Source organism: Rissa tridactyla, chromosome W (genome assembly GCF_028500815.1).
Source record: "Rissa tridactyla isolate bRisTri1 chromosome W, bRisTri1.patW.cur.20221130, whole genome shotgun sequence".
NCBI lineage: Eukaryota > Metazoa > Chordata > Aves > Charadriiformes > Laridae > Rissa > Rissa tridactyla.
Genome location: NC_071496.1, coordinates 7,653,979 through 7,679,710, shown reverse-complemented (window position 1 = coordinate 7,679,710; position 25,732 = coordinate 7,653,979). Strand labels below are relative to the sequence as shown.

General features: G+C 45.6%; 1 protein-coding gene across 1 annotated transcript; it reads right to left on the bottom strand.

The window, feature by feature from the left end:
* Positions 1 to 22,796: 22,796 nt before the first annotated feature.
* Positions 22,797 to 25,331, bottom strand: LOC128902019 (cyclin-dependent kinases regulatory subunit 2-like). The gene is given in 3 exon segments (XM_054184281.1): positions 22,797 to 22,849; positions 24,161 to 24,288; positions 25,273 to 25,331. Coding segments are annotated over 3 exon segments (240 nt in total).
* Positions 25,332 to 25,732: the final 401 nt, after the last annotated feature.

Genomic DNA, 25,732 nt, shown 5'->3' with positions numbered 1-25,732 from the left:
TTTCATCTTCTGATATCTCATGATATGGTGGTGCCTCTTGGGCACAAGTCACCTCCTCAGGCAACACTCCAAAATATCTGCCTTCTGGCCAGTCCATGTTCTCTTACAGGATTCCTGGGTGGTTGGGTTTCCCCAGTCAAGCTCGGTGCATGATCAACACTATTCACTTACTCCATATAGCACTGGTGTCCTGGTTTGAGGTAGAATAGAACCAACTTTCTGTTCAGTAATTTTACTTCTTAGCTAGGCCTCTTCTAACTCTCGGAAATTAACAGCATGTTGTGCAGAAAACTGTTCACTCTCAGAGTGATAAGACCAATGTTTACAGTTAGTGCCAAGGAATGGTACGCAGAGAGGCTCTTGCTTAGACTTATTGCTATAACAACCAAGGTCAGCTAATTTTGTTATTTGCCCCGTTGGAAGGTCGGACATGGAAAAGTGTAGAGGGATCCCACCTGCAGGGAGGAGTGGACAGGACAGGTGACCCAAAACTGACCAACAGGGTATTCCATCCTATCTGCCCCATGCTCACTATAAAAGCTGAGGGATCAAAGGGTCAGTCTCTCTTTCCTCAATGGCCAGCATCTGAGGATGACCCTGTCTGTTCATCTGCCTTTGATCCCGATCCATGCGTTCCTAAATCCAGATCTGGAATCCAGTTCCCACCCATTGCTAAGTCCAGTCTGGGATATCCCCCAGTGCCTGTTGGTGACATCTCCTTGGGAGCTTGATATGGTTTTGTATATGTTGTATCTATTTCATTATTTCCATTTTATTTTACTATTACTATTTCATTAAAGTAGTTTAGTTTCTTCTAAATTTGTAAATCTCTTTATCTCTCCTCCTCCTCTCTGTGTGCAAGAGGTGGAGGGAGGGCATCTGTTACCAGCCATTGGCCAGTTTGGCCAAAACCACGACAGATTTATTGACACCCAAGATGGGGCACAAACAGAGCTTGACCGGAGCTCTGATAGATTGCCTGAATAGTTTGAATTCCAGCTTGCTCAGGGAGAACAGTCAGCTCACATCATGTCATTCTTATGTGAAATGTTATATCGTGCCTTTAGAGAGCTTTGTTTGAAGTTAATTGATGCAGTGGTGTTTAACTGGCCGAATATATTGCATGGTTTATTTCTTCTTTATGTTTGGATGCGGTGGGTTAAGCATGCTATGTTGTTGTGGATTGGCCTTCAGATATATAATATAATTACTTGGATAATGGTTCTATCTGCATATCTTGGGCATCACGTGATGGATTCTTTTACTAATTACACTTTCGGTTTTACCTGGGGAAAGTTTACTTTGCCCTTTAATGATTATGCCAAAGTGACACTATCAGAATTAGGGGATGAGAAACCTTCGGGCTGTTTAGAGAGTGAATGTTACTTTCATTTGTGATTTTGTTGTTGGTTTTCCTGAATGTGTTGCAGGGGTGGTTTATTGTTAAATATCAGTGCAGGAGTGAGTATTATGTGACCTGTGATATTGCTACTCAAACCCCACAGCCAAAATCAAAGATAGCAGAAACACAAATAACCCCCCCAACGAAAGCTACAGCACAGACACAAACAAAGACACTGGCTCGACACCAGCCCGAGCAGCATCGGCTGCCCCCACACCAGCTCCAGCCCCGGCCACGGCCACAGCCACAGTAAAAGCCATGGCTCCAGCTCCAACACCAGCAAAAGCCCCAGCCCCGGCCCCCACACCAGCAAAAGCCATGCCACAAGGCTCAGAAAAAGCCACGATTCCAGTTCTGGCTCTGGCACAAGTCACGCCACCAGTTCCGGCTCTGGTACAAGCCACGACTCCATCCATACCAGTGAAAGCTACAGCACCAGCCCCAACACCGGCTCCGGCACAAGCCATGGCCCGGCCCATCCCGGCAGCAGTCACTCAGCAGCCTGCAGTCAAAGTTACTCCACCGCCTGCACCCCCAACATCTGTATCGCCAGCCCCTCCCCTGCCCACGGTGGCACCAGCTGTTCCAGCTCCAACAATGAGCACAGTCACTGCTCCAGCTGCTCCAACAACGAGCGCTGCTGCTACCCAAACTCCAGCAGAACCGGCACAGGTTGCCCCGGTGACCAGGAAGCAGAAAAAGTCAGCTCGTTCCCCTGCCTCTGACAACAGAGACCAGCCCAAGCCAGACAGCATGGGAGAGGGTTCCTCTGAGGAAGATCAAGGAAAGGGTCCTTCTCAAGCAGATCCAGGAGAGGGTCCTTCTCATGAAGGTAAAGGAAAAGGTCCTGCTAAAGCAGATAAAGGAAAGGGTCTTTCTGAAATAGACCCAGGAGAGGGTCCTTCTCAGGCAGTGTTAAAACAGGATGAGGACTCAGATGCAGAGATAATCATCAAATCCTTCTCTATGAAGGATTTGTGAAATACAAGGAAGGACTTTAGTTGTCATGAAGGGGAGACACTTGTCTCCTGGTTGCTCTGATGCTGGGACAATGGAGCTAATACCATAGATTTAGATGGCAGAGAAGCTAAGCAGTTGGGAAACCTGGCCAAAGATGGAGGGATTGATAAAGCGATTGGGAGAAAGGCAGACATCCTCTGTCTCTGGAGGTGACTGCTATCAGCTGTGAAGGGCAGGTATCCCTTTAAGGATGATATCGAATGCTGTCCAAGCAAATGGACCAGTATGGAAAAAGGTATTAAGTACCTGAGGGAACTGTCTGTACAAGAGGTGATTTATAGCAACTGGCAAGTGATTATAGACCCTCATGAAATGCCATGCAAGCAATCTTTGTTGAGAAAGTTTGTGCAGAGTGCACCATCAAATTATTCCCATGCTTTGTCAACAATGGTCTGGGGAGGATCTGATACTGATACACCAACTGTAAATGAGGTGGCTAATAAGGTGCGACAGTATGAAGACAGTCTCTCTCGTCCCCTCACTGTAGCAGCCATGGAGAAAATGGCTGAGCAAACTAAGACCATGGCTGATCAATCGAAGACAATGGCTGAGACAACTGAGAAAGTGGCTAAGAATACCAAGAAAATGGCTGAGACAAGAGAGAAAATTACTAAGACAATAGCTGAGCAAAATGAGAAAAATGATAAACTTTTTCATGAACTGCTTGAAAAACTGTCTGAGAAGGGGAAAGAATCCCACTCCTCCCCTGAACAGACCCATGTTGCAGTCATTAAGAAAATATGCCCTCCTATGAGACCAACTCAAGGGAAACAGGACCCACTCCGAGATTTCCTGTGGCTTTGCCTCTGCAACTACGGAGAGGACACAAGTAAGTGGGATAAGAAACCTATTCCAGTCCTACAGGCATGAGTGCTTGAGTTGCAAGGCAAAGCAGATGGAAGAAAGAATTTCTGCAGGAGGGTGGCTGCTCCAGTCCACGGTAAGCGATGCTCCAGTCCTTGTAGGAACTCATCTGCTAATTGTAGATGTTGTTCTCAACATTAGGGGGGCCCTGCCTCCAGCCAGGAGGAGGATAGGGATAACTGAGTTTATTGGACTGTGTGGATTCCATGGCCTGGCACATTAGAGCCACAGAAGTATAAAGCCCTGGTGGACACTGGTGCACAGTGTACCCTATTGCCATCGAATCATAAAGGGACAGAATCTGTTACCATTTCTGGTGTGACAGGCAGGTCTCAAGAACTGACTGTATTGGAGGCCAAAGTGAGCCTGAATGGGAATAAATGGGAGAAGCACCCCATTGTGACTGGCCCAGATGCTCCATGCACCCTTGGCATAGACTTCCTCAAGAGAAGGTATTTCAAAGACCCAAAAGGGTATCAGTGGGCTTTTGGTATAGCAGCTGGAGAGACTGAGGATATCACACAGCTGTCTGCCTTACCTGGCCTTTCAGATGACCCTTCTGTGGTGGGACTGCTGAGGGTTAAAGAACAGCAGGTGCCAATTGCTGCTTCCATGGTGCATGGATGACAGTATTACACTAACTGAGACTCCCTGGTTCCCATCCAGAACCTGATTCGTTGGCTAGAGAGACAAGGAGTGATCAGCAAGACTCGCTCATCCTTTAACAGCCCGATATGGCCAGTGTGAAAGTCTGATGGAGGCTGTAGATTAACAGTAGACTCTGGTGACCTGAATGAAGTCACACCACCACTGAGTGCTGCTGTGCCAGACATGCTAGAACTGCAGCATGAACTGGAGTCCAAGGCAGCCCAGTGGTATGCTACCATTGACATGGCTAATGCCTTTTTCTCTGTTCCTTTAGCAGCAGAGTGCAGGCCACAGTTTGCTGTCACCTGGAGAGGCATCCAGTACACCTGGAATTGACTGCCCCAGGGGTGGAAACACAGCCCCACCATTTGCCATGGGCTGATCCAGACTGCCCTGGAGAAGGGTGGAGCTCCAGAACACCTGCAATACATTGATGCCACCATTGTGTGGGGTAATACAGCAGAAGGAGTTTTCAAGAAAGGTAAGAGAATAATCAAGATTCTTCTGAAAACAGGTTTTGCTGTAAAAAGAGGTAAGGTCAAGGGACCTGCATGAGACATCCAGTTCTTGGGAATTAAGTGGCAAGATGGTCGTCGCCAGATCCCAATGGATGTGTTGAACAAAATAACATCTATGTCCCCACCTACTGACAAAAAGGAAACACAAGCCTTCTTAGGCATTGTGGGTTTCTGGAGAATGCATCTTCCAGGTTATAGTCAGATTGTGAAACCTCTCTATGAAGGGACTCGAAAGAAAAATAATTTTATGTGGGGTCCTGAGCAACGACAGGCCTTTGAACAAATTAAAAAGGAGACTGTACATGCAGTAGCCCTTGGACCAGTCCGAACAGGATGGGATGTTAAAAATGTGCTCTACACCGCAGCCGGGGACAATGGCCCTACCTGGATCCTCTGGCAGAAAGCACCAGGGGAGACTCAAGGTCAACCCCTAGGATTCTGGAGTTGAGGATACAAAGGCTCTGAGGCCAACTATACCCCAACTGAGAAAGAAATCTTGGCAGCATATGAAGGAGTCAGAGCTGCTTCAGAGGTAATTGGTACTGAAGCACAGCTCCTCCTGGCACCCCAATTAGCAGTGCTGGGCTGGATGTTCAAGGGTAAAGTTCCTTCTATTCATCATGCCACTGATGCTAGCTGGAGTAAGTGGGTTGCCTTAATCACACAGCGAGCTCAAATAGGAAACCCAAATTGTCCAGGAATCATAGAAGTGATCACAAACTGTCCCGAAGGCAAAGACTTCACAATGCCACCAGAGGAGGTGGTGACTCGTGCTGAGGAAGCCCCACCATATAATGAACTCTCAGATCATGAGAAACAGTGTGCCTTGTTCACTGATGGATGTTGTCATATTGTAGGAAAGCATCGAAGGTGGAAAGCTGCTGTGTGGAGTCCTACATGATGAGTTGCAGAAGCTCCTGAAGGAGAAGGTGAATTGAGTCAATTGGCAGAGGAAAAAGCCATCCAGCTGGCCTTAGACATTGCTGAATGAGAAAAGTGGCCAGTACTCTATCTCTATACTGACTCATGGATGGTGGCCAATGCTCTGTGGGGATGGTTAAAGCAGTGGAAGCAGAGCAACTGGCAGCGCAGGCGTAAAACCATCTGGGCTGCTGAATTGTGGCAAGATATTGCTGACTGGCTAGGAAAACTAGTTGTGAAAGTACGCCATGTAGATGCCCACGTACCCATGAGTCGGGCCACTGAGGAACATTGAAACAATCAGCAAGTGGACAAGGCAGCTAAGATTTTCCAGACAGATTTGGACTGGGAACATAGAGGTGAACTTTTTTTAGCTTGGTGGCACTTCAGGTCATCAAGGAAGGGACGCAACATATAAATGGGCTCATGACCGAGGGGTGGATTTAACCGTGGACACAATTGCACAGGTTATCCCTGATTGTGAAACATGTGCCAAAATCAAGCAAGCTAAAAGGTTAAAACCTTTGTGGTATGGAGGATGATGGCTGAAATATAAGTATGGGGAGGCTTGACAAATTGACTATATCACACTCCCTCAAACACGTCAGGGTAAGCACTATGTGCTCACAATGGTGGAAGGAAGCACCGAATGGTTGGAAACCTATGCCGTACCCCATGCCACTGCCCGGAATACCATCCTGGGCCTTGAAAGGCAAGGCTTGTGGCGACATGGTACTCCAGAAAGAACTGAGTCAGACAATGGGACTCATTTCAAAAACAGTCTTATAAGTGCTTGGGCAAAAGAGCATGGCATTGAGTGGGTATATCATATCCCCTATCGTGCACCAGCTTCTGGGAAAATTGAGCGATACAATGGACTGTTAAAAACTACCCTGAAATCAATGGGTGTGGATCCTTTAAAAATTGGGACAAGCGTTTAGCACAAGCTACCTGGTTAGTTAACACCAGGGGATCCATCAATCGAGCTGGTCCTGCTCAATCAGGCCTTTTACATACTGCAGAAGGGGATAAAGTCCCTGTGGTGCATGGAAGGAATATGCTGGGGAAAGCTGTTTGGGTTTTTCCTGCCTCAGGCAAAGGCAAACCCATTCGTGGGACTGTTTTTGCTCAAGGACCTGGATGTACTTGGTGGGTGATGCTGGAGAATGGAGAAGCTCAGTGTGTGCCTCAAGGATATTTGACCCTGGGTGAGAATACTCAGTTTTGAGCTGTATGATGTTAATTGTTATATGATACTATCAGTGTTCTAGAAGTGTTTTTCAGGATAACATAGTGGTGATGAAACCTGAACCAGCTTCATCAAGTGGCATCCGGCAAAACTCTTCAAGATGGACATGCTACCTGTGGGCATGGACCACAATGAATTTCATACCATCTTTCCTACCTTGAGATTCTGCTATGAGAGATTAAATCCTACAGTTATGGACTAAATGGACTTAGTGGCCTTACTATTAAAGACTGAGGCAAAGAAAGCATTAAGTACCTCAGCCTTTTCCTCATCCTTGGTCACTATGTTTCCTCCCCGCATCCAATAAAGGATAGAGATTCTCCTTAGACCTCCTTTGGTTGCTAATGCATTTATAGAAATATTTTTTATTGTCTTTTACAGCTGTAGTTAGATTAAGTTCTAGTTGAGCTTTGGCCTTTCTAATTTTCTCCCTGCATAACCTCACACCATCCTTGTAGTCCTCCTGAGTTGCCTGCCCCTTCTTCCAAAGGTCATAAACTCTCTTTTTTTTTTTCCCCTGAGTTCCAGCCAAAGCTCTCTGTTCAGCCAGGACAGTCTTCTTCCCTGATGGCTCGTCTTTCGGCACATGGGGATGTCCTGCTCCTGTGTCTTTAAGGTTTCCTTCTTGAAAAACATCCAGCCTTCCTGGACTCCTTTACCCTTCAGGAATGCCTCCCAAGGGACTCTGTCAACCAGGCCCCTAAAGAGGTCAATGTCTGCCCTCCAGAAGTCCAAGGCAGCAGTTCTGCTGACCCCCCTCCTTGCTTCTCCAAGAATTGAAAACTATCATTTTGTGGTCACTGTGCCCAAGACGGCCTCCAACTATCACATCACCCACAAGTCCTTCTCTGTTCAAAAACAAAAGGTTCAGTGGGGCACCTTCCCTGGTTGGCTCCCTCACCAGCTGTATCAGGAAGTTATCTTCCACACTCTCCTGGAACCTCCCAGACTGTTTCCTCTTGGCTGTATTATATTCCCAGCAGATATCTGGTAAGTTGAAATCCCCCACGAGAAGAAGGGCTAGCAATTGTGAGACTTCTCCCAGTTGCTTATAGAATATTTCGTCTGCCTCTCCATTGTGGTTGGGTGGTCTATAACAGACTCCCACCATGATATCTGCCTTGTTGGCCTTCCCCCTGATTCTTACCCATAAACACTCAACCCTCTCATCACCATCATTAAGCTCTAGACAATCAAAACACCCCCTAACGTACAGGGCTACCTCACCGCCTCTCCTTCCTAGCCTATCCCTTCTGAACAGCCTGTAGCCATCGATAGCCACACTCCAGTCATGGGATTCGTCATGCCTGTATTGGGAAAAAATTATATCAATTAGCTTTATCCTGTTCCCTTCAAGTAGGACATGTACCTGCCCACCAAAAAGCTAACACTAAGGAAGCCGAACTCAATGCCAAGGCCGACCAGCTACCTCAAATTAATATTGCTATAGATCCTGATTCTATTAAATGGAATAGATTAGCCCACTGGCCGCATGCTTCATTAGGACATGCTTGTACAGATGATTTACTTAAACAAGCACACGTTAGGGGGTGGCCACTTTTATGAACATTCCCTTCCCTATTATATCAATCTGTATATTATGAAAGTGCATTAACTCTGTTAATATATATATTAGTTCACATTATACATTGTAATGTAATGAGGTAGTGGAATTTTACTGGAAACTTTGGTATTGCTCATGATTAAATAAAACAAAATAAAGGACAGCTTGGCCCTGAAAATAAGGACTTTGCTTCTTGGAAACTTGGAGCTGTTCATGAAGGATAAAGGATACCCCTGGACAACCAAGATAACACCAGTAACCTAGCTCCTCTAACACGTCTTTGAAACCCTCCCAGTGTTGTCTGACATCATAGATAAGTAACTGTAGCAAGACTGATTCTAGGGACATCTGGATCAATAGACAAGCAGCAAGAATGCTTTGGAACTATAGTTGCTTTGCAAAGTTTTACTAAGATTAGTAATCGGTAGTGTGGGTGTTAGTAATTAGTCAAATTGTGTTGTACCTGAATGCTTGAAGGGTATAAAAACCCTGTGTAAAACCACATTCGCATGTGCATGAATAAATACTTAACCTTGTAATTCTATAGTTTGTGTCCTGGCCTTTCTCCTTGGTTAGCATGGGCCAGTTGCAAATTTTTGTGACACCACTAACCCCTCAGCAAGCATGTGACTTGATCTCCAGCTGTGAAATATGTTAAGAAATCAGAAAACATTGCAAGGAAGGCCAGACCTTTGCAATTCAGAGATGGTAAATGACAGTGTGAATGCTACAGTCACCTGGGTATTCCACCTACCCTATAGACCTCAAAGTAATGGCATGGTTGAGAGATGGAATGATCTTTTAAAATGAGTTCTAGGACAAAATTTATGTACAAGAAAATGGAGTAAAGTCTTACCCAAGGCCATCTGACACCTAAATAACTGACAGACACCCACTGTACATCCAGTGAAACAAGCTCATTTTCCAACTATCCATCCCACAAAACCTCCAGAGATCCCACTGTCAACCCATCATTTTTTCTCAGGGTGACACTGTTCTTACTGACCACCCTTCAATGGGTAAAATGTCTGTCACTTTACTGCCTCCCCAAGAAAAAGGCATATGGATAGCCGTTTCCAAATGGGGACTCTCTTTAACTATCACTGAAGCTTGGATAATCTCCATGATTGGACAATCTCTTACCTCTTTCAGGTAAGAAATTCTACCCAGACAGATACTTTGGCCTGGATGAGACTAGAGTGCACCCAGGAAATCATAACCTTAAAATTATTATGTCATCTGTTGTACTGTGCTTATCCTTATTTGTATCTTGTTTTTCCTTATCCCAAGAATGGAACAATAACCATATCATTCAATTTATGAATACAACTTCTCAATTAGATGAAGTACTGGATTGTTGGTATTGCCTACACCACCTTCGATCATCAGATACCAAATTTGGGTGGTTAGCTGAATCTGTTTCTGAAGCATCTTGGTATCAATCTAATTCAGCCTACTTACTCCCCAGCACTCCAAATTATCTACACCAACCTTTTAAGGCACATACTTATGTTAGAGCCCCATGGTGCATTAGAATGTCCCAGAGCACAAATACAACCTGGGTGTGAAAAACAAGCAATTATGATTACATTCTGTATTACAATCAAACCCAAACATGCTTTCAATTTAAATGTAACAGAATACAAGCTTGTATTGGTTCTGACCTGAAATCCTCATGAACCTGCAATAATGAGTCAGTAATAACAAATGATCACGTTTTTGCTAGTCTAACACACTGGAATCTTACTTGGAATGTTAACAATACAAATTGTGACAGATTCTATGTAAGGCACAAGAAGACTTTGTTACAGTAACACAGCATAGTTCGCCTCCCCCATCTGAGTATGTAGAGTCCCAAGCAGGTCTTATTTTCTTGTTACAGTAACCTGGGATAGTTCGCCTCCCCCATCCAAGTATCATAGAAAAATAGAATGGTTAGAGTTAGAAGGGGCCTTAAAGATCATCTAGTTCCAACCCCCCTGCCACGGCTAGGGACTCCTTCCACTAGACTAGGTTACTCAAAGCCCCATCCAACCTGGCCTTGAACACTTCCAGGGATGGGGCATCCACAGCCTCTCTGGGCAACTTGTTCCAGTGTCTCACCACCCACAGAGGAAAGAATTTCTTCCTAATATCTAATCTAAATCTACCCTCTTTCAGTTTGAAACTGAACATGTAGAATCCCAAGCATGTTTTATCCCACTGTCACAGGAACCCAGGGTAGTAACTTCCCCTTCATCTGCACCTACTTTTGCGCAGGCACCAACAAGGGAGGCCAGCTGTGGATCTCGGAATTCAGACAATAGCACCTGCATTACATCAGCAGGTTCGCTAATGAGTAAAACAACACATTGCATATATATATATGAAATGTTAATCAGTGCAAGTTTTATTATCCACCACTGCGGTGCTTTCCCTTGAGCTTCACTCCTGAGCAGGGTTCCACTACGTCGGGTCCCCATATTGATTAGTGTCAGTGTCCTGGGGCTCCCACTGTGATAACGCTACACTTTGATTAAAGCCAAAGCTTTCACTCACTGAGTGTCATGCCTTGTCCCTGAGGGACCTGCACCTGCTTTTCGCTCATAACACCACTTGATATTTTGTGACAGATAAAAAAACCAAACACACCAAAAAAACCCACCAAAAAAACACCTCTGCATCCCCATAATTAGATAACAGGTAAACAAAACAACAAATGAGACATTTCAGCACAACAGTTCTCCACTATCTTCTTTTAAAAAAAAACCTTGATAAAAACAACATACGCCATAAAATCAAAAAAGTACATACTAGACTGTCAGCTTTTTAAAGCAAATCTGCTTATGAAGACTGATCAAATGTTTACCTCTCATTTATTCTTGAAAAAAATTGAAAATTACTCAAGAGAATTCCAATAAATCAATAAGCATTACTTTCCTCATAAACAACGTGGGAGACAACAGCAGCAACACTGCATCAAGGAGATCACAGAGGAAAAGAGGACAAACTGAACTTTGAACTGCTAGTGAAATCTATAAGCAAGTGAGCCATAAGTGGTTTTCTCAACTGAAACTGATACAGCTTTGTATTATTTGAAATTGATCAAAGCCATTAAAACAGCACACACTAAACAGCACATATAAACATGCATATTAATTAAGATACAAGAAATATGAAACGCATTCAAATATTTGCTCCAAGGTTGTTGGGAGTGCGGGGGTGGTGTTGGGGTTTTTTTGTTTGTAAAAGCATCTCGCTCCTGAAAAATTAACTTTCGGTGATTTCTCACGAATTCATCTCATAATTATATGCCTGTATTTCAAGAAGAGTTGGGTTAAATAAAAAACTTATAGAAATGTTAAAACAAAGCATTACTGACCAAGCAAATAAGGTATTGAAAATCCCTTATTCACTAGCCAAGGGCGGTGGGTTAACCTTGGCTAGCTGCCAGGTACCCACCAAGCTGCTCTGTCACTCCCCCTTCCCAACAGGACAGGGGGAAAAAATATAACAAAAGGCTCATGAATCAAAATAAGGACATGGAGATCACTCGGCAATTACCATCACAGGAAAAAGACTTGACTTGGGGAAATTAATTTATTGACAATTGTAACAGAGTAGGATAATGAGAAATAAGGAAAAAAATCTAAAAAACACCTTCCCTCCACCTCCTCCCTTCTTCCCATGCTCAAGTTGACTGCTCCCAACTCTTCCACCTCCTCCTCCTCCTCACTCAATCCCTCAGAATGGCACAGGTGGATGGGGAACAGGGATTGCAGTCAGTTCATAATGCTTTGTTTCTGTTACTCATTCCTCCTCATGCTCTTCCCCTGCTCCAACATGAGGTCACTCCCACAGGAGACAGTCCTTCACAAACTTCTCCAATGTGGGTCCTTTCCATCAGGTGCAGCAATTCATGAATGGACTGCTCCAGCATGGGTCCCCTGTGGGGCCACAGGTCCTGCCAGGAACCTGCTCTAGCACAGGCTTTCCATGGGGTCACAGCTTCCTTCAGGGCACATCCACCTGCTCTGGTGTAGGGTCCTCCATGGGCTGCAGAGTGGATATCTGCTCTGCCATGGATCTCTATGGGCTGCAGGGGAATCTCTGATCCAGCACCTGGAGCACCTCCTCCCACTCCTTCACTGATCTTGGTGTCTGCAAAGTTCTCTCTCTCACATATTCTCACTCCTCTCTCAGCTGCTGTTGTGCAGCAGTTTTTATCCCTTCTTAAATATGTTATCACAGAGGCACCACCAACATCACTGATTAGCTCAGCTTTGGCCCATCTTGGAGCTGTCTGGAACTGGCTCTGTCTGACATGGGGGTAGCTTCTGGCATTTTCTCACAAAAAACACCCCTTCCGATCCCCCCCACCAAAACCTTGCCACATAAACCCAAAACACCAAGTAATATATCGTAGGAAGTAGCCATGATTTAAGGCTAACAACTGACATTAAAGGCACCTCAGTCTGACTAGGAAGTCTATATGCAATGCAACATCATTTTTGTTATTCAGGATTTGTGCATGTACCTTTAAAGTGAGAGAGATGTCTACACGTTCTTTCAGGAGACTCTGCACTCTTTAAATAAGTGCTGGAGTTTTGGGTTGTTTTTTTTTATTTTGGAAAGGCACAGATTTGATAGATGAACCACTTGGTGGATAAGGAACTGGCTACATGGCCGCACTCAAAGGGTTGTGGTCAACAGCTCAATGTCCAAGTGGAAACCAGTGGCAAGTGGCGATCCTCAGGGGTCAGTACTGGGACCAGTGGTGTTTAACATCTTTGTCAGAGACATGGACAGTGGGATTGAGTGCACCCCCAGCAAGTTTGTCGATGACACCGAGCTGTGTGGAGCAGTCGACACGCTGGAGGGAAGGGATGCCATCCAGAGGGACTTGGACAGGCTGGAGAGGTGGGCCCGTGCAAACCTCATGAAGTTCAACCAGGCCAAGTGCAAGGTCCTGCCCCTGGGTCATGGCAATCCCAGTCATAAATACAGGCTGGGCAGAGAATGGCTTGAGAGCAGCCCTGAGGAGAAGGACTTGGGGGTGCTGGTGGACGAGAAGCTCAACATGAGCAGGCAATGCGTGCTTGCAGCCCAGAAAGCCAACAGCATCCTGGGCTGCATCAAAAGAAGCATGGCCAGCAGGTCGAGGGAGGTGATTCTGCCCCTAGAGGGGGCTCTGTTCTCATGCAACCCCACCTGGAGTACTGTGTCCAGCTCTGGAGCCCTCAGCACAAGAAGGACATGGACCTGTTGGAGTGGGTCCAGAGGAGGGCCACAAAAATGATCAAAGAGCTGGAGCACCTCTCCCATGAGGACAGACTGAGAGAGTTGGGGTTGTTCAGCCTGGAGAAGAGAAAGGCTCTGGGGAGACCTTACAGCAGCCTTCCAGTACCTAAAGGGGGCCTACAGGAAGGATGGGGAAGGACTCTTTATGAGGGAGTGTAGTGATAGGACAAGTGGTAATGGTTTCAAACTGAAAGAGGGGAGATTTAGATTAGATATTAGGAAGAAATTCTTTACTGTGAGGGTGGTGAAGCACTGGAACAGGTTGCCCAGGGAAGTTGTGGATGCCCCATCCCTGGAAGTGTTCAAGGCCAGGCTGGATGGGGCTTTGAGCAGCCTGGTCTAGTGGGAGGTGTCCCTGCCCTTGGCAGGGGGGTTGGGACTAGATGATCTTTAAGGTCCCTTCCAACCCAAACCATTCTATGATTCTACTTAAACTCACTGGAAGTAATGCACAAGGTTCCCTGTCCCAAATTATGAGAAGTAACTTGTTTTCACCTCATCTCTCCCCTCTATGATTTTCCTTTTCTAGAAAGACTTTTCTTCCCTATGTGAAAATAAAGACCCATATAAACAGGAAGCGTAAATTATTAGTCCTGCTCCTGTAGAAACATATGCCCACACATATCTTTCTGCAAGGTGGAGGCCCCAGTCTTGAAACCACTCCTGCTGCAAGTGACCCCCTCTGACGTATCAGCTGTGCAAGCCCAACTGCTGGATGAGAGTAATACAGCTCACCACAAGGACCCCTCATGAGTCCTTGTATCTGTACAGTGATTAGGGCACCCCGTTTTCATCTCCTGTACCCGGCAAAAGTTCCTAGTTCCACTCGCCGAGGAGACCAGCTCCAGTGCAGCTAAGTCTGTACCGGGGAAGGGAATCGCGGCAAAAAAGACCGGCAAAGGGGCTCGTTTTTGAGGCTTTTCAAGCCGGGAAAAGCGGCCAGCCAGTGCCGGTGCCCGGTGCTTCCGGGGGTGGTAACAGCTGAGGAGGAGTGGGCGGAGCCAACACCCCCCTCACAAAAGCAGCCCTTCGGGAGCAAATAAGCGGTGAGTGGGTGTTCCCTGGGTGTCACCCGCGGAACCACCCGGGAGCACCAGAGGAGGGTGTATGTCGGTGAGGCGATACTAGCGGCGGACATGGTCTCCACCAGGTCTGTAGCCAAAGCCAGAAGGAATAAAGCGACACAGACGGACCTGACGGAGAGACATGCAGCCGTCCAGGCGACGGGCTGCATGGAATGTCTGTCACTCTGGCAGGAGGACAGCAAAGACAGTGCCTGTGTGCGCTGTGACCAGGTAAATGATCTTAAGGGGGAAGTGGAAAGACTGAGGAGCATTCGGGAGTGTGAAAGGGAGATTGATTGGTGGAGCCACACCCTGCCATCCTTAGGGAAAAAGCAGCAGGAGGAGGCTCCACGAGAGGCAGAGGATCCCCTGCCCTCTTGTCACCAGGCAGAAGGAGGGGAACTAGGAGAGGATGGGGGGGAATGGAAGCAGATACCTGCTCGGGGTAGCAGGAGAGCCCCCTCCAGACCCCCCATGCCCCCCCAGGTGCCTGTACAGAACAGATATGGGCCTCTGGAGATAGATGAGGAGGGAACTAAGGATGCTGATAATGCGTGGAGCTGGCTGCTTTGGCTTTAAGACTGCTGCTGTGAAGAGCAGGAGGAGGGCAATAGTCATAGGGAGGCCCATTCTGAGGGGAACTGAGGGTCCCATATGCAGGCCGGACCCTTCCCACAGGGAGGTCTGCTGCCTCCCTGGGGCCTGTGTTAGGGATATAGCCAGGAAGCTTCCTGGCCTGATATGGCCCTCAGATTACTACCCTCTTTTGATCTTACAGGCAGACAGTGAGGAGCTGGAGAGTAGAAGTCTGAGGGCAATGAAGAAAGATTTCAGGGCCTTGGGACGGCTTGTCAAGGGTTCGGGAGCACAAATTGTGTTCTCCTCTGCCCTTCCAGCTTTGGGGACTGACGAATGGGTGAACAAGAAAATCGTACGGATCAACACCTGGCTCCAAAACTGGTGCTACGAGCAGGGCTTTGGGTTCTGTGATCATAGTTTGATCTACAGGACACCAGGCCTGCTTGCTAAGAATGGGAAAACCCTGTCCCAAAAGGGGAAGAGGGTACTAGGCCAAGAGTTAGCAAGGCTCATGGACAGGGCTTTAAACTAGAAACGAAGGGGGAAGGGGATAAAACCAGGCCCACTAGTAACGAGCCTAGGGATAAAGGGCCAAGGATGGGGGTGAAGTCGGTAGCCCAGCTCAAGTGCGTTTACACGAATGCACGTAGCATGGGCAACAAACGGGATGAGCTGGAAGCCATTGTGCAGCAGGACAGCTATGATGTAGTTGCCATCACGGAAACGTGGTGGGATGACTGTCACGACTGGAATGCTGCGATGAATGGCTATAAGCCCTTCATAAGGGATAGGCAAGGGAGGAGAGGTGGGGGTGTGGCTCTGTACATTAGGGAATGTTTTGATTGTATGGAGCTAGATTCCAGTGATTAGATAAAGTCGAGTATTTATGGGTAAGGATGAAGGGGAAGGCAAATAAGGGAGATGATCTTGTGCTGGGAGTATGCTACAGACCACCCGGCCAGGATGAGGAGACAGATGAAGTATTCTATAAGTGGCTGGCTGAAGTCTCGCAATCGCCAGCCCTTGTTCTGGTTGGGGACTTCAACCTGCCGGGTATCTGCTGGAAATACAACACAGCAGAGAGCAGGCAGGCTAGGAGGTTCCTCGAGTGCATGGAGGATAACTTCCTGACACAACTGGTAGGCGAGCCTACCGGGGAGGTGCCTCGCTAGACCTACTGTTCACAAACAGAGAAGGACTAGTGGGAGATGTGGTGGTCGGAGGTCGTCTTGGGTTTAGTGATCATGAAATGGTCAAGTTTTCAATTGGTAGTGATGTAAGGAGGGGGGTTAGCAAAACCTCCACCTTGGACTTCCGGAGGGCGGACTTTGGCCTGTTCAGGACACTGGTTGAGAGAGTCCCTTGGGAGACAGTCCTGAAGGGCAAAGGGGTCCAGGAAGGCTGGACGCCCTTCAAGAAGGAAATCTTAAAGGCCCAGGAGCAGGCTGTGCCCAAGTGTCGCAAGTCTAAAGGGCGGGGAAAATGGCCAGCCTGGATGAATAAGGAACTTCTGATGGGACTTAGGAATAAAAGGAGGGTTTACCACCTTTGGAAGAAGGGACAGGCAACTCAGGAGGAGTACAGAGATCTCGTTAGGTTATACAGAGAGAAAATTAGGAAGGCAAAAGCCCAGCTGGAGCTCAACTTGGCCACTAACATTAAGGACAACAAAAAAAGCTTTTATAAATACATCAACAGAAAGAGAGCCAGGGAGAATCTCCATCCCTTACTGGATGCCGGGGGGAAAGTTGCAACCAAGGACGAGGAGAAGGCTGAGATACTTAATGCCTTCTTTGCCTCCGTCTTCAATAGTCACACCAGCTATCCCCAGGGTGCTCAGCCTCCTGAGCTGGAAGATAAGGACGGAGAGCAGAACAACCCACCCATAATCCAGGAGGAAGTAGTCAGTGATCTGCTTCTGCACCTAGACGCACATAAGTCGATGGGGCCAGATGGGATTCACCCAAGAGTACTCAGGGAGCTGGCAGGAGAGCTCACCAAGCCCCTCTCCATCATTTATCAACAATCCTGGTCAACAGGGGAGGTACCAGATGACTGGAGGGTGGCTAATGTGATGCCCATCTACAAGAAGGGTCGGAAGGAGGATCCGGGGAACTACAGGCCTGTCAGCCTGACCTCGGTACCAGGGAAGATCATGGAGAGGATCATCTTGAGTGAGCTCTCAAGGCAAGTGCAGGGCAGCCAAGGGATCAGGGCCAGCCAGCATGGGTTTAGGAAAGGGAGGTCCTGCTTAACCAACCTGATCTCTTTCTATGACCATGTGACCCGCCTTCTGGATGCGGGGAAGGCTGTGGATGTTGTCTATCTGGACTTTGGTAAGGCCTTTGACACCGTCCCCCACGGCATTCTCCTGGAGAAACTGGAGAATCATGGCATAGACAACTGTCCTCTTTGCTGGGTTAAAAACTGGCTGGATGGCCGTGTCCAGAGAGTTGGGATTAATGGGGTGAAATCCTCTTGGCGGCCGGTCACCAGTGGTGTCCCTCAGGGCTCAGTTTTGGGGCCAGTTTTGTTTAATATCTTTATCGATGATCTGGATGAGGGGATTGAGTGCACCCTCAGTAAGTTTGCAGATGACACCAAACTAGGTGGGAGTGTTGATCTGCTTGAGGGTAGGAAGGCCCTACAGAGGGACCTGGACAGGCTGGATTGATGGGCCAAGGCCAACTGTATGAGGTTTAATAAGGCCAAGTGCCGGGTCCTGCATTTTGGTCACAACAACCCCAAGCAATGCTACAGGCTTGGGGCAGAGTGGCTGGAAAGCTGCCCAGCAGAAAAGGACCTGGGGGTGCTGGTGGACGGCCAGCTTAACATGAGCCAGCAGTGTGCCCAGGGGGCCAAGAAGGCCAACAGCATTCTGGCTTGTATCAGGAATAGCGTGGCCAGCAGGAGCAGGGAAGTGATGGTGCCTCTGTACTCGGCACTGGTGAGGCCTCACCTCGAGTACTGTGTTCAGTTCTGGGCCCCTCTGTACAGGAGGGACATTGAGGTGCTGGAGCGTGTCCAGAGGAGAGCTACCAGGCTGGTGAGGGGTCTGGAGACCAAGTCATATGAGGAGAGGCTGAGGGAGCTGGGCATGTTTAGCCTGGAGAAGAGGAGGCTGAGAGGAGACCTCATTGCCCTCCACAACTACCTGAAAGGAGGGTGGAGAGAGGTGGGTGGTGGCCTCTTCTCCCAGGTGAATAATGACAGGACCAGAGGAAATGGTCTGAAGCTGCAGCAGGGGAGGTTTAGATTAGCTATTAGGAAGAATTACTTTACTGAAAGAGTGGTCAGGTGCTGGAACAGCCTGCCCAGGGAGGTGGTTGAGTCACCATCCCTAGAGGTATTTAAGAAACGTCTAGATGTGGCACTTCAGGGCATGCTCTGAAGGGTAGAGATTGTAGGTTGTTTGGTTGGACTTGATGATCTCAAAGGTCCTTTCCATCCATGAAGATTCTGCGGGAGAAGACATCAGGGGAAGCTGCTCCCCACCCCCAGTTACATAACTGGTCAGGGAAAAGGAGGGAAGGGAGCAGGGGAATGCAGGGCTATCACCACCCTTACCTCACTGCCTCGGGCCAAGCCCAGCCCAGCCCAACTGCCTCTCCAAGGACATAGCAAGGAAGGGCTGCAGCACCCAATTGCAATGTACCAGTCTACCCACATACTTCTCAGAGCGGCACCAAAAAAATGATGTCACTACCAGTCAACAACAGAACATGCAGGGTGGTGCCATGGTCAAGGGCTTGGCTCCACATGGGTATTCCAACGAAGTCCCACTGCCACAGTGACAGCTGGGGAGTCAGGGGCAAGGCAGAGAAGCAGATATGCAAGGGAATGAGCTCATGCTGCAGCTCCTGGGTAGAGCCACAGCAAACAATGTTTTTTTGAGACATTATTGACATTAAACATTTTGAGCAGCTGATAGCCACAGGTGGTTGAGAGTCAAATAGTTGGCAGCTGTGAGTTAAAGACAGACAGCATATTTCACCACATACATGAACAACCCCTACCCAGACAGAGTAGAATTAGACTGATACAGCTTCCTTGGTTTGATCCTACCTGAGGCAGGGTACCAAGACCTGTTCTACACTACATTTGATCTTTGTCCCCAGAATGCCTGTATGAATTGAGACTAAGCATAAGTATAATTCCCCACTATTCTTTCTATTAGGATGATGGCTCCAGAATTGGGTAGGAAACATCTAGGCCACACTGTTCCAATCTCTACAGCTTTAGCAGTCAAATGATATAGGTCCATGCAGTATTTATGGCGAGTCACTGTGAAAATAGAATAGTTAACACCTCATAGGCCTTACTAGTTCAGAAATATTTGCAGCATGACCTAACAGTCTCACCAAGTCAACACAACTTAATTAACAAAGTAGTAAGTTTTTACTAAAAAGGTATTGTCTAGGAGTTCCTTATCTGACTGTCTGGAACCTCCCTAACTGAAGTAACGCATTACCACTCTTTGTTGTGATTTACTGTAGTCCGGCTTATCTGACATGGTTTGGTGAGTGTGGAATAAATACTAAATTGGCTAAAAATACAGCATTGTTCACACATTAAGGAAAAGTATAAAATCAAGAGGCTTCTGAGGTAGAAAACAGCTGCAGCTGGCATGAAGAATACATCTGTGGTTCCCTGATAAGCTACATAAGGTATGGGACGGAATGCAATTATTCCGCGGCTTTACCTTATGATGTATAGCAGATACGGGAATGGGATGATACCATGAAACAGATAAGCTGCCAATTAGCTGCCCGCTCGATGCTCAGAGCCAACATTTTGTCAAATTTTGATGAAATGCTGTCCTTTGTGCGAACTTTGCTCATTATAATGTCATTATAATAACAAAACACACCTCCATCCCGAAGGCTACCCACCTCCAAGGTGCGACCACTCCTTCTTGAGTCTGCACCCTGAATTTCTTGTAAACTATACCTTTAATTGTGAAGCGAGAGAAATTTACACCAATCATGATAAAAGTATGTATGACTAAAGTCACTCAAACTCCACCTTGAAGATAACAAATAGTATAAAAATAGCCCGAGAGAGGGGGGATACCCAGGGAAGGCACCATTGCGAAGAATTACATCACTGACTTCTGGGATCAGTCGACGGGCTGAGCCTCTCTTCCCCCCCATAGGGACGCCTTTGGGTAAGACTTCGATTACACCGAGTGCTTCCTCGGGAAACTTAGAAATTTCTCTAAAGACTCTCTTTTCTACATTTAGAGCCAGGCTGTATCGTTTATAACTTTGTCGCGTGTTTTGTATATGTAACAATACTTTCATTTGCACGTGCTTTGCAGACAGTGTATTTATCACCGGCAATCCTAAGAACCTGTATATCTGTTGTTTAAATAAACTGCACTTTTTTAAGTAGCTAGTCATTTCAGTTTCTCACTGAACGCGACCAAAGACTGGAGAGTGGCCGTGCTAGTTCATGAGCACGACTAGACTGAAGGTGCAGTCCACTATTAGCGTATCCAAATCGTAACAGTTTAACGCATATTAAATGCGATTGGACTGATAGTGCTGAATTGGGCATCACTCAGAATTTAAACCTAGCCGCACCTAGCCTCCCACCTCAGTGAGGATTATTAGAACGCAAGGGGGTTTATTTTCTGCCAAAACTGCTTTGCCCCTTTTCACACAACAGTGAGAGAACAAGTTGTATAACCTAAATGGTATATGAACTCTGTAACTGGCTGTGTTCTCTCCTACAGCAATGAACTGCTTTTCTGTTCTGACCTGATCAAAACTGCATTCCAGTTATTCCACGGCATCATTTACCTCTCTCTAGCACCATATCACCTTTACAGTATCAGTGATATTGTAGACTGCATTCAAACAAGTTATACTGAGGCACTATTAAAAAAAAAACAAAAACCAAACCTAACCTTATTGCAGGGCTACTACCACAGGGACCAGTTTGCAGCAACTAATCACCTCTGAACTTGTTTATATTGAGTCCATGTACTCACTCACCTATTGCTGACGCACAACTCTCTAAATAAGGACTGATTAGAGTTTTACTGTATTAGCTATGGCCTTTTATGCTTCATGTAATTGAATATGTACTGTTCTGCTATCAGCGAGGTTTGTTAGATGGAAAGCACTGTTTACTTTGACCACACTTCTAAACCACTGCTGTCCATACCCAGAAAGAGTACAAGCTAGCTTCCTAGGAGGAAAAGAAAACACCAAAAAAACCCAACCCAAACCAACAAGGAGGGAAGTGCAGGCTAAAGCCCGACTTAAAGGTTGGGACAGAAAGATAATTGGTACTACTAAAATAACTTAAGTATTAAAAAGCTCAATGAAGTTTTTAATATACTAAACACCTTAGGACAAGTTTAAACCATAGAGATAGCTTAAGTCACTGCAGGATAAGTAATCACATTACAACCAGCATCAACTCGAGAGTCCAATAGTTTGGGGCTCTTGGAGGCTAGTCTGAGTATTACCTATCACTGCCACCTTTCTTTTCAGATTACTTAGCTGCTATTTAGGAACTAGTCAGGAGCAGTTGCAAAACTCACTTGATTTACTTTTAACTTTATATTTTTGTAAGAGTAACTCAAATAAGGGTCAGAAACTTACGACTGCAAGTGTCGTGGTTGAGCACGACACATTGCATGGGTGCTCACTCACCCCCAGTGGGATGGGGGAGAGAATCAGAAGAGTAAAAAAAAAAACACCACAAAACACTCATGGGATGAGATAAAGACAGTTTAATAAGTAAAGCAAAAGCCACATGTGCAAGCAAAGCAAAACAAGGAATTCATTCAGTACTTCCCATTGGCAGGCAAGTGTTCATCCATTTCCAGGAAAGCAAGGCTCCATGGTTACTTGAAGACAAAACACTGTAACTCCAAACATCCCTCCCTTCCTCCTTCTTCCCCCCAGCTTTATATACTGAGCATGACATCACGTGTCATGGACTATTACTTTGGTCAGTTGGGGTCAGCTGCCCCAGCTGTAGCTCCTCCTCTCCTCTCCCCCCCCCACAGGGCAGTATGAGCAGAAAAAGCCTTGATTGCTTAGAAACTAAAAACACCAGTGAGCTATCACACTATTCCCAAATCCAAAACATAGCACTATACCAGCTGCTAGTAAGAACTCTGTCCCAACTGAAACCACAACAGCAGGCTAAAACAATTCCTGCATAGAAACAAAGTAGCTTTCCCAAGTTAAATTTTTTTCCTCAACTTTTTTTTCCCCCTCTTCTAACATGTTAGACAAGAATATTAGTTTTGTCTGGTTAATTAGGACATTCAGGTTTTACAGAGCATTAAAAGTTTATTCCTTTATGCCTACTACTGAACAGATGGAGCCATTGAATTTGAACATGCTAAACTGTTTAGTAGAAAAGTGTGAAAGTTATTGAACACAGGTAATGAGATTATCTAGTCAGAACATGCAATATGTAAACTTAAACAAATTAAAAAGTCAAACAGGCAATTCCATTAAAGATAACTTCATTAATCTTTTAATATCATTGCAGCCTACTTGGAATTGCATTTGACTGAGCTTTGTAGCTGTAAATAATACATCTCATGCACATGTATGGATGTATGTTTTGTACACTTTCAAGTATTCACTGAATACTACCAACATGCATACACTCATACACGTAAAGCTCTAAAAGATTTAGGAGATTTCTAGAAGGCAGTTTATTTTTGTTCATCCTTTGGAAAGGGTCTTCTGAAAAGAAGAATATGTGGCTCTGAAAATAAAATTGAACAAAGCGTCAGCCTGTCACTCAAGTCCTGATTACAGATACTTCTTTGATTTAAAAGAGCTTGAACAATAATTGAAACTTCCCGTCAGATAACAAGCAGACTAAGAAATCAAGTCCACAGGAAGGTCTCCATGTATGGTATTTCCAGATCAACTTTGTAGTAACCATGGAATAGTCACAGATGCCTTTGAAAGTTTAATACCAAAAGTTGGCAGTTTCGTAAGCTTAAGGAAGTACTAAAAAAAAAAACCAAAACCACAAACAACACAAAACAAACAAACAAGAAAACCACACACACAAAAAAACCCCCACAAAACCAGAAAACCCCAACACCCCAGCCCCAAACAGCAGAAGTGGTACCAGTTCTGTCTCTACACTGGGCTATTTGATGAACTTCATCACTGTAACTTGCTCCAATAAAGTGGTGATTCTGTCCTGGTCAAGTATGTACTAAGTGACAAGCATCAAAAGCCACTTTAGTTATCAACAGAAGTTGACTACATGAACATTGACTTAATCATAAATACCTTCAAAAAAAGCTCAAGTATCAAAGGTGCCCAGATAAGACAAACACTGGAAGATTAGGCTAATTACTACTACTGGTTCTTTGGAAGCTTGGAACTCCATGGGACTAATTGCAATTCATCCACCACCAGTTAAATCACCATTAACAAGACTGACTAAAAAGGTATTTAGAATGGTTGTTCTCAGTATTTTATACTTAGCGAAGTTTTAGAGCTTCACAGCTCAGTAACTGAAAAGACCCTGGCTTCAGTGTAGCTTTTAGCAGGCAGTATAGCTAGAGCTCAAACTATACTACAGATTTTTTTCATAGCATTGATACAGGACCTCATCTAGGTGAGCATCTATTAAGGTTTTGTATGAGGTAGGTATGTCAATTTCATTATACAAAGATGTGCTGCTACATCAAGTTTGGGGCAGTCACTGAGATACTAACATAACTCAAGATCTCACCAAAACCTCTTTTTATAGACAGAGATAGGAACATATTTAAATCTAGTGTGTTTTGTCTGCTAAGAGGCTGCAGATACCTAGAAGGAAGCTAGCATTTTGCACGTCCAGTTCCGAGAGTGAGGGGTGAAGGTTTAGAATAAAGGTCGCTACACTACTTATGTTGGTAAAAATAACAGGCAGATAAAGAAGTCTAAACATTTAGCAGGAAACTCCAATTGGATTCTAGAGGAAAGTAACTACACACTGAGCTTCAGTTTCAAGCACCAGAGGTGTGGTATTTTAGACTCCTTTGTTCATCTTGTTTTATTTAGCTGTGCTTACCTGGCTCATGGATCATGTAGTGAACCCAGCCAAGACTTTGCTGAACACTAAGTCGTCTCCATTCCTCTTCGGACATTAAATGAGTTTTTGGTACTTGCTTTGAAAGTTCTCTTGGCAGCATCACATGTCTGTAGAAGTTTAATTATTAAACTCATATTGCACACACACCAACACCTGTCTTAGTATACACTAGAAAACTTGCACAAATCCATACTGAAAGACAATAAGCAAGTTCAGTTAACAAATACCAAAAACCTCCTAGAAAGAAGCCTACAGTGTTAATGGATACTAACTGGATTATGAGGCATCAGTTCAAAAAAGCAATTTTAAATTCACTTTGCCTACCAAATATTACATCTTTAATGCAACTGCACACTGAAATCTTCAATTTATTGCCTAAAACAGAAGATTCAGTCCCCTGCATGCTCTAATCACAGTACTTGTGGTACACAAGTACATTCATGGCAATTAACTATCATATGAGCAATTAAAGTGATTAGAAAAATACATACTTTACACTTTTAGAAGTCACTCCTGCTAGCATCAGTTACAATTCAGAACAGGTCAGTGCTACAGCATAGCTTTAAAAGAACATATAGAAGGCTACCCAGGTCTCAGCAGCTAGAGTCAAGCTCATACCATCCATCAGTGCTGGCCTCCACGCAGCAGCATTTATCTCTACCACAGCCACTGTGCCAGGGAAACCCAGCGGGCTTCAATCCCCACTGCTTCCTTCAGTACCCTCTGACTGGAGTTGGCATTGCCCGCTTACTAGAGACGACTCCAAAAAGGAAACAAGACAGACCAAACCAAACAATTGAATCGCCTGATTCCCCCCCCCCCAATCTTTATCGTGGGTGCCCGTGATAAAGAGGCAAGATGCTGCTCCTGTCCGGGAGGTTTCAGCTACCCTGGTTTCACAGAGATGAGCTAATAACGTCGCTCTCTAGAGCTGCGCTCACAACCAACACTAGCAGTGCTTACTCTCCTAAAGTCACCTCACAGTCCGAGAAAGAGGCACCCACCCAAATCATGCCTTTCCTTCTCCTGAAAGGGGCAACAAAGGCCCCTTTCTAAGGCCTTCAGCCAGCCCAGCCCTCCCAGTCTCGCACCAATACTCGTACTGCTCGTCAAAATACTTGTCGGAATAGTAGATCTGCTTATTAGCCATAGGAAATGGAGACAGCAACAGCACTTGCTCTTCTCAAACTAACTACACAAGTCTGTGCCCTCATGTAGCACAAGCAGCTGTAATCCTGGGCCTTCTGTGGATTGTCGGTACTATACTAGAAGAAATGAATGGATTTCTAGGATTTTTTTTCTTGTAATGCAGAGAACTATTGAGGGACTAGCATGGAGTTTTTTGTGTTGTTTCTGTATTAGGTTCATGACTGCTAACAGTCCAGGCTTAGAGTGCAAGTAGTTAGTTCTAGTAGTTAGTTCTTAGATAAATCATGTCACAGAATCACAGAATCTTAGTGGTTGGAAGGGACCTCTGAGATCATCGAGTCCAACCACAAAAAAAAAAAAAAAACAAAAACAAAAACCAAAAAAAAACAAACAAAAAAACAA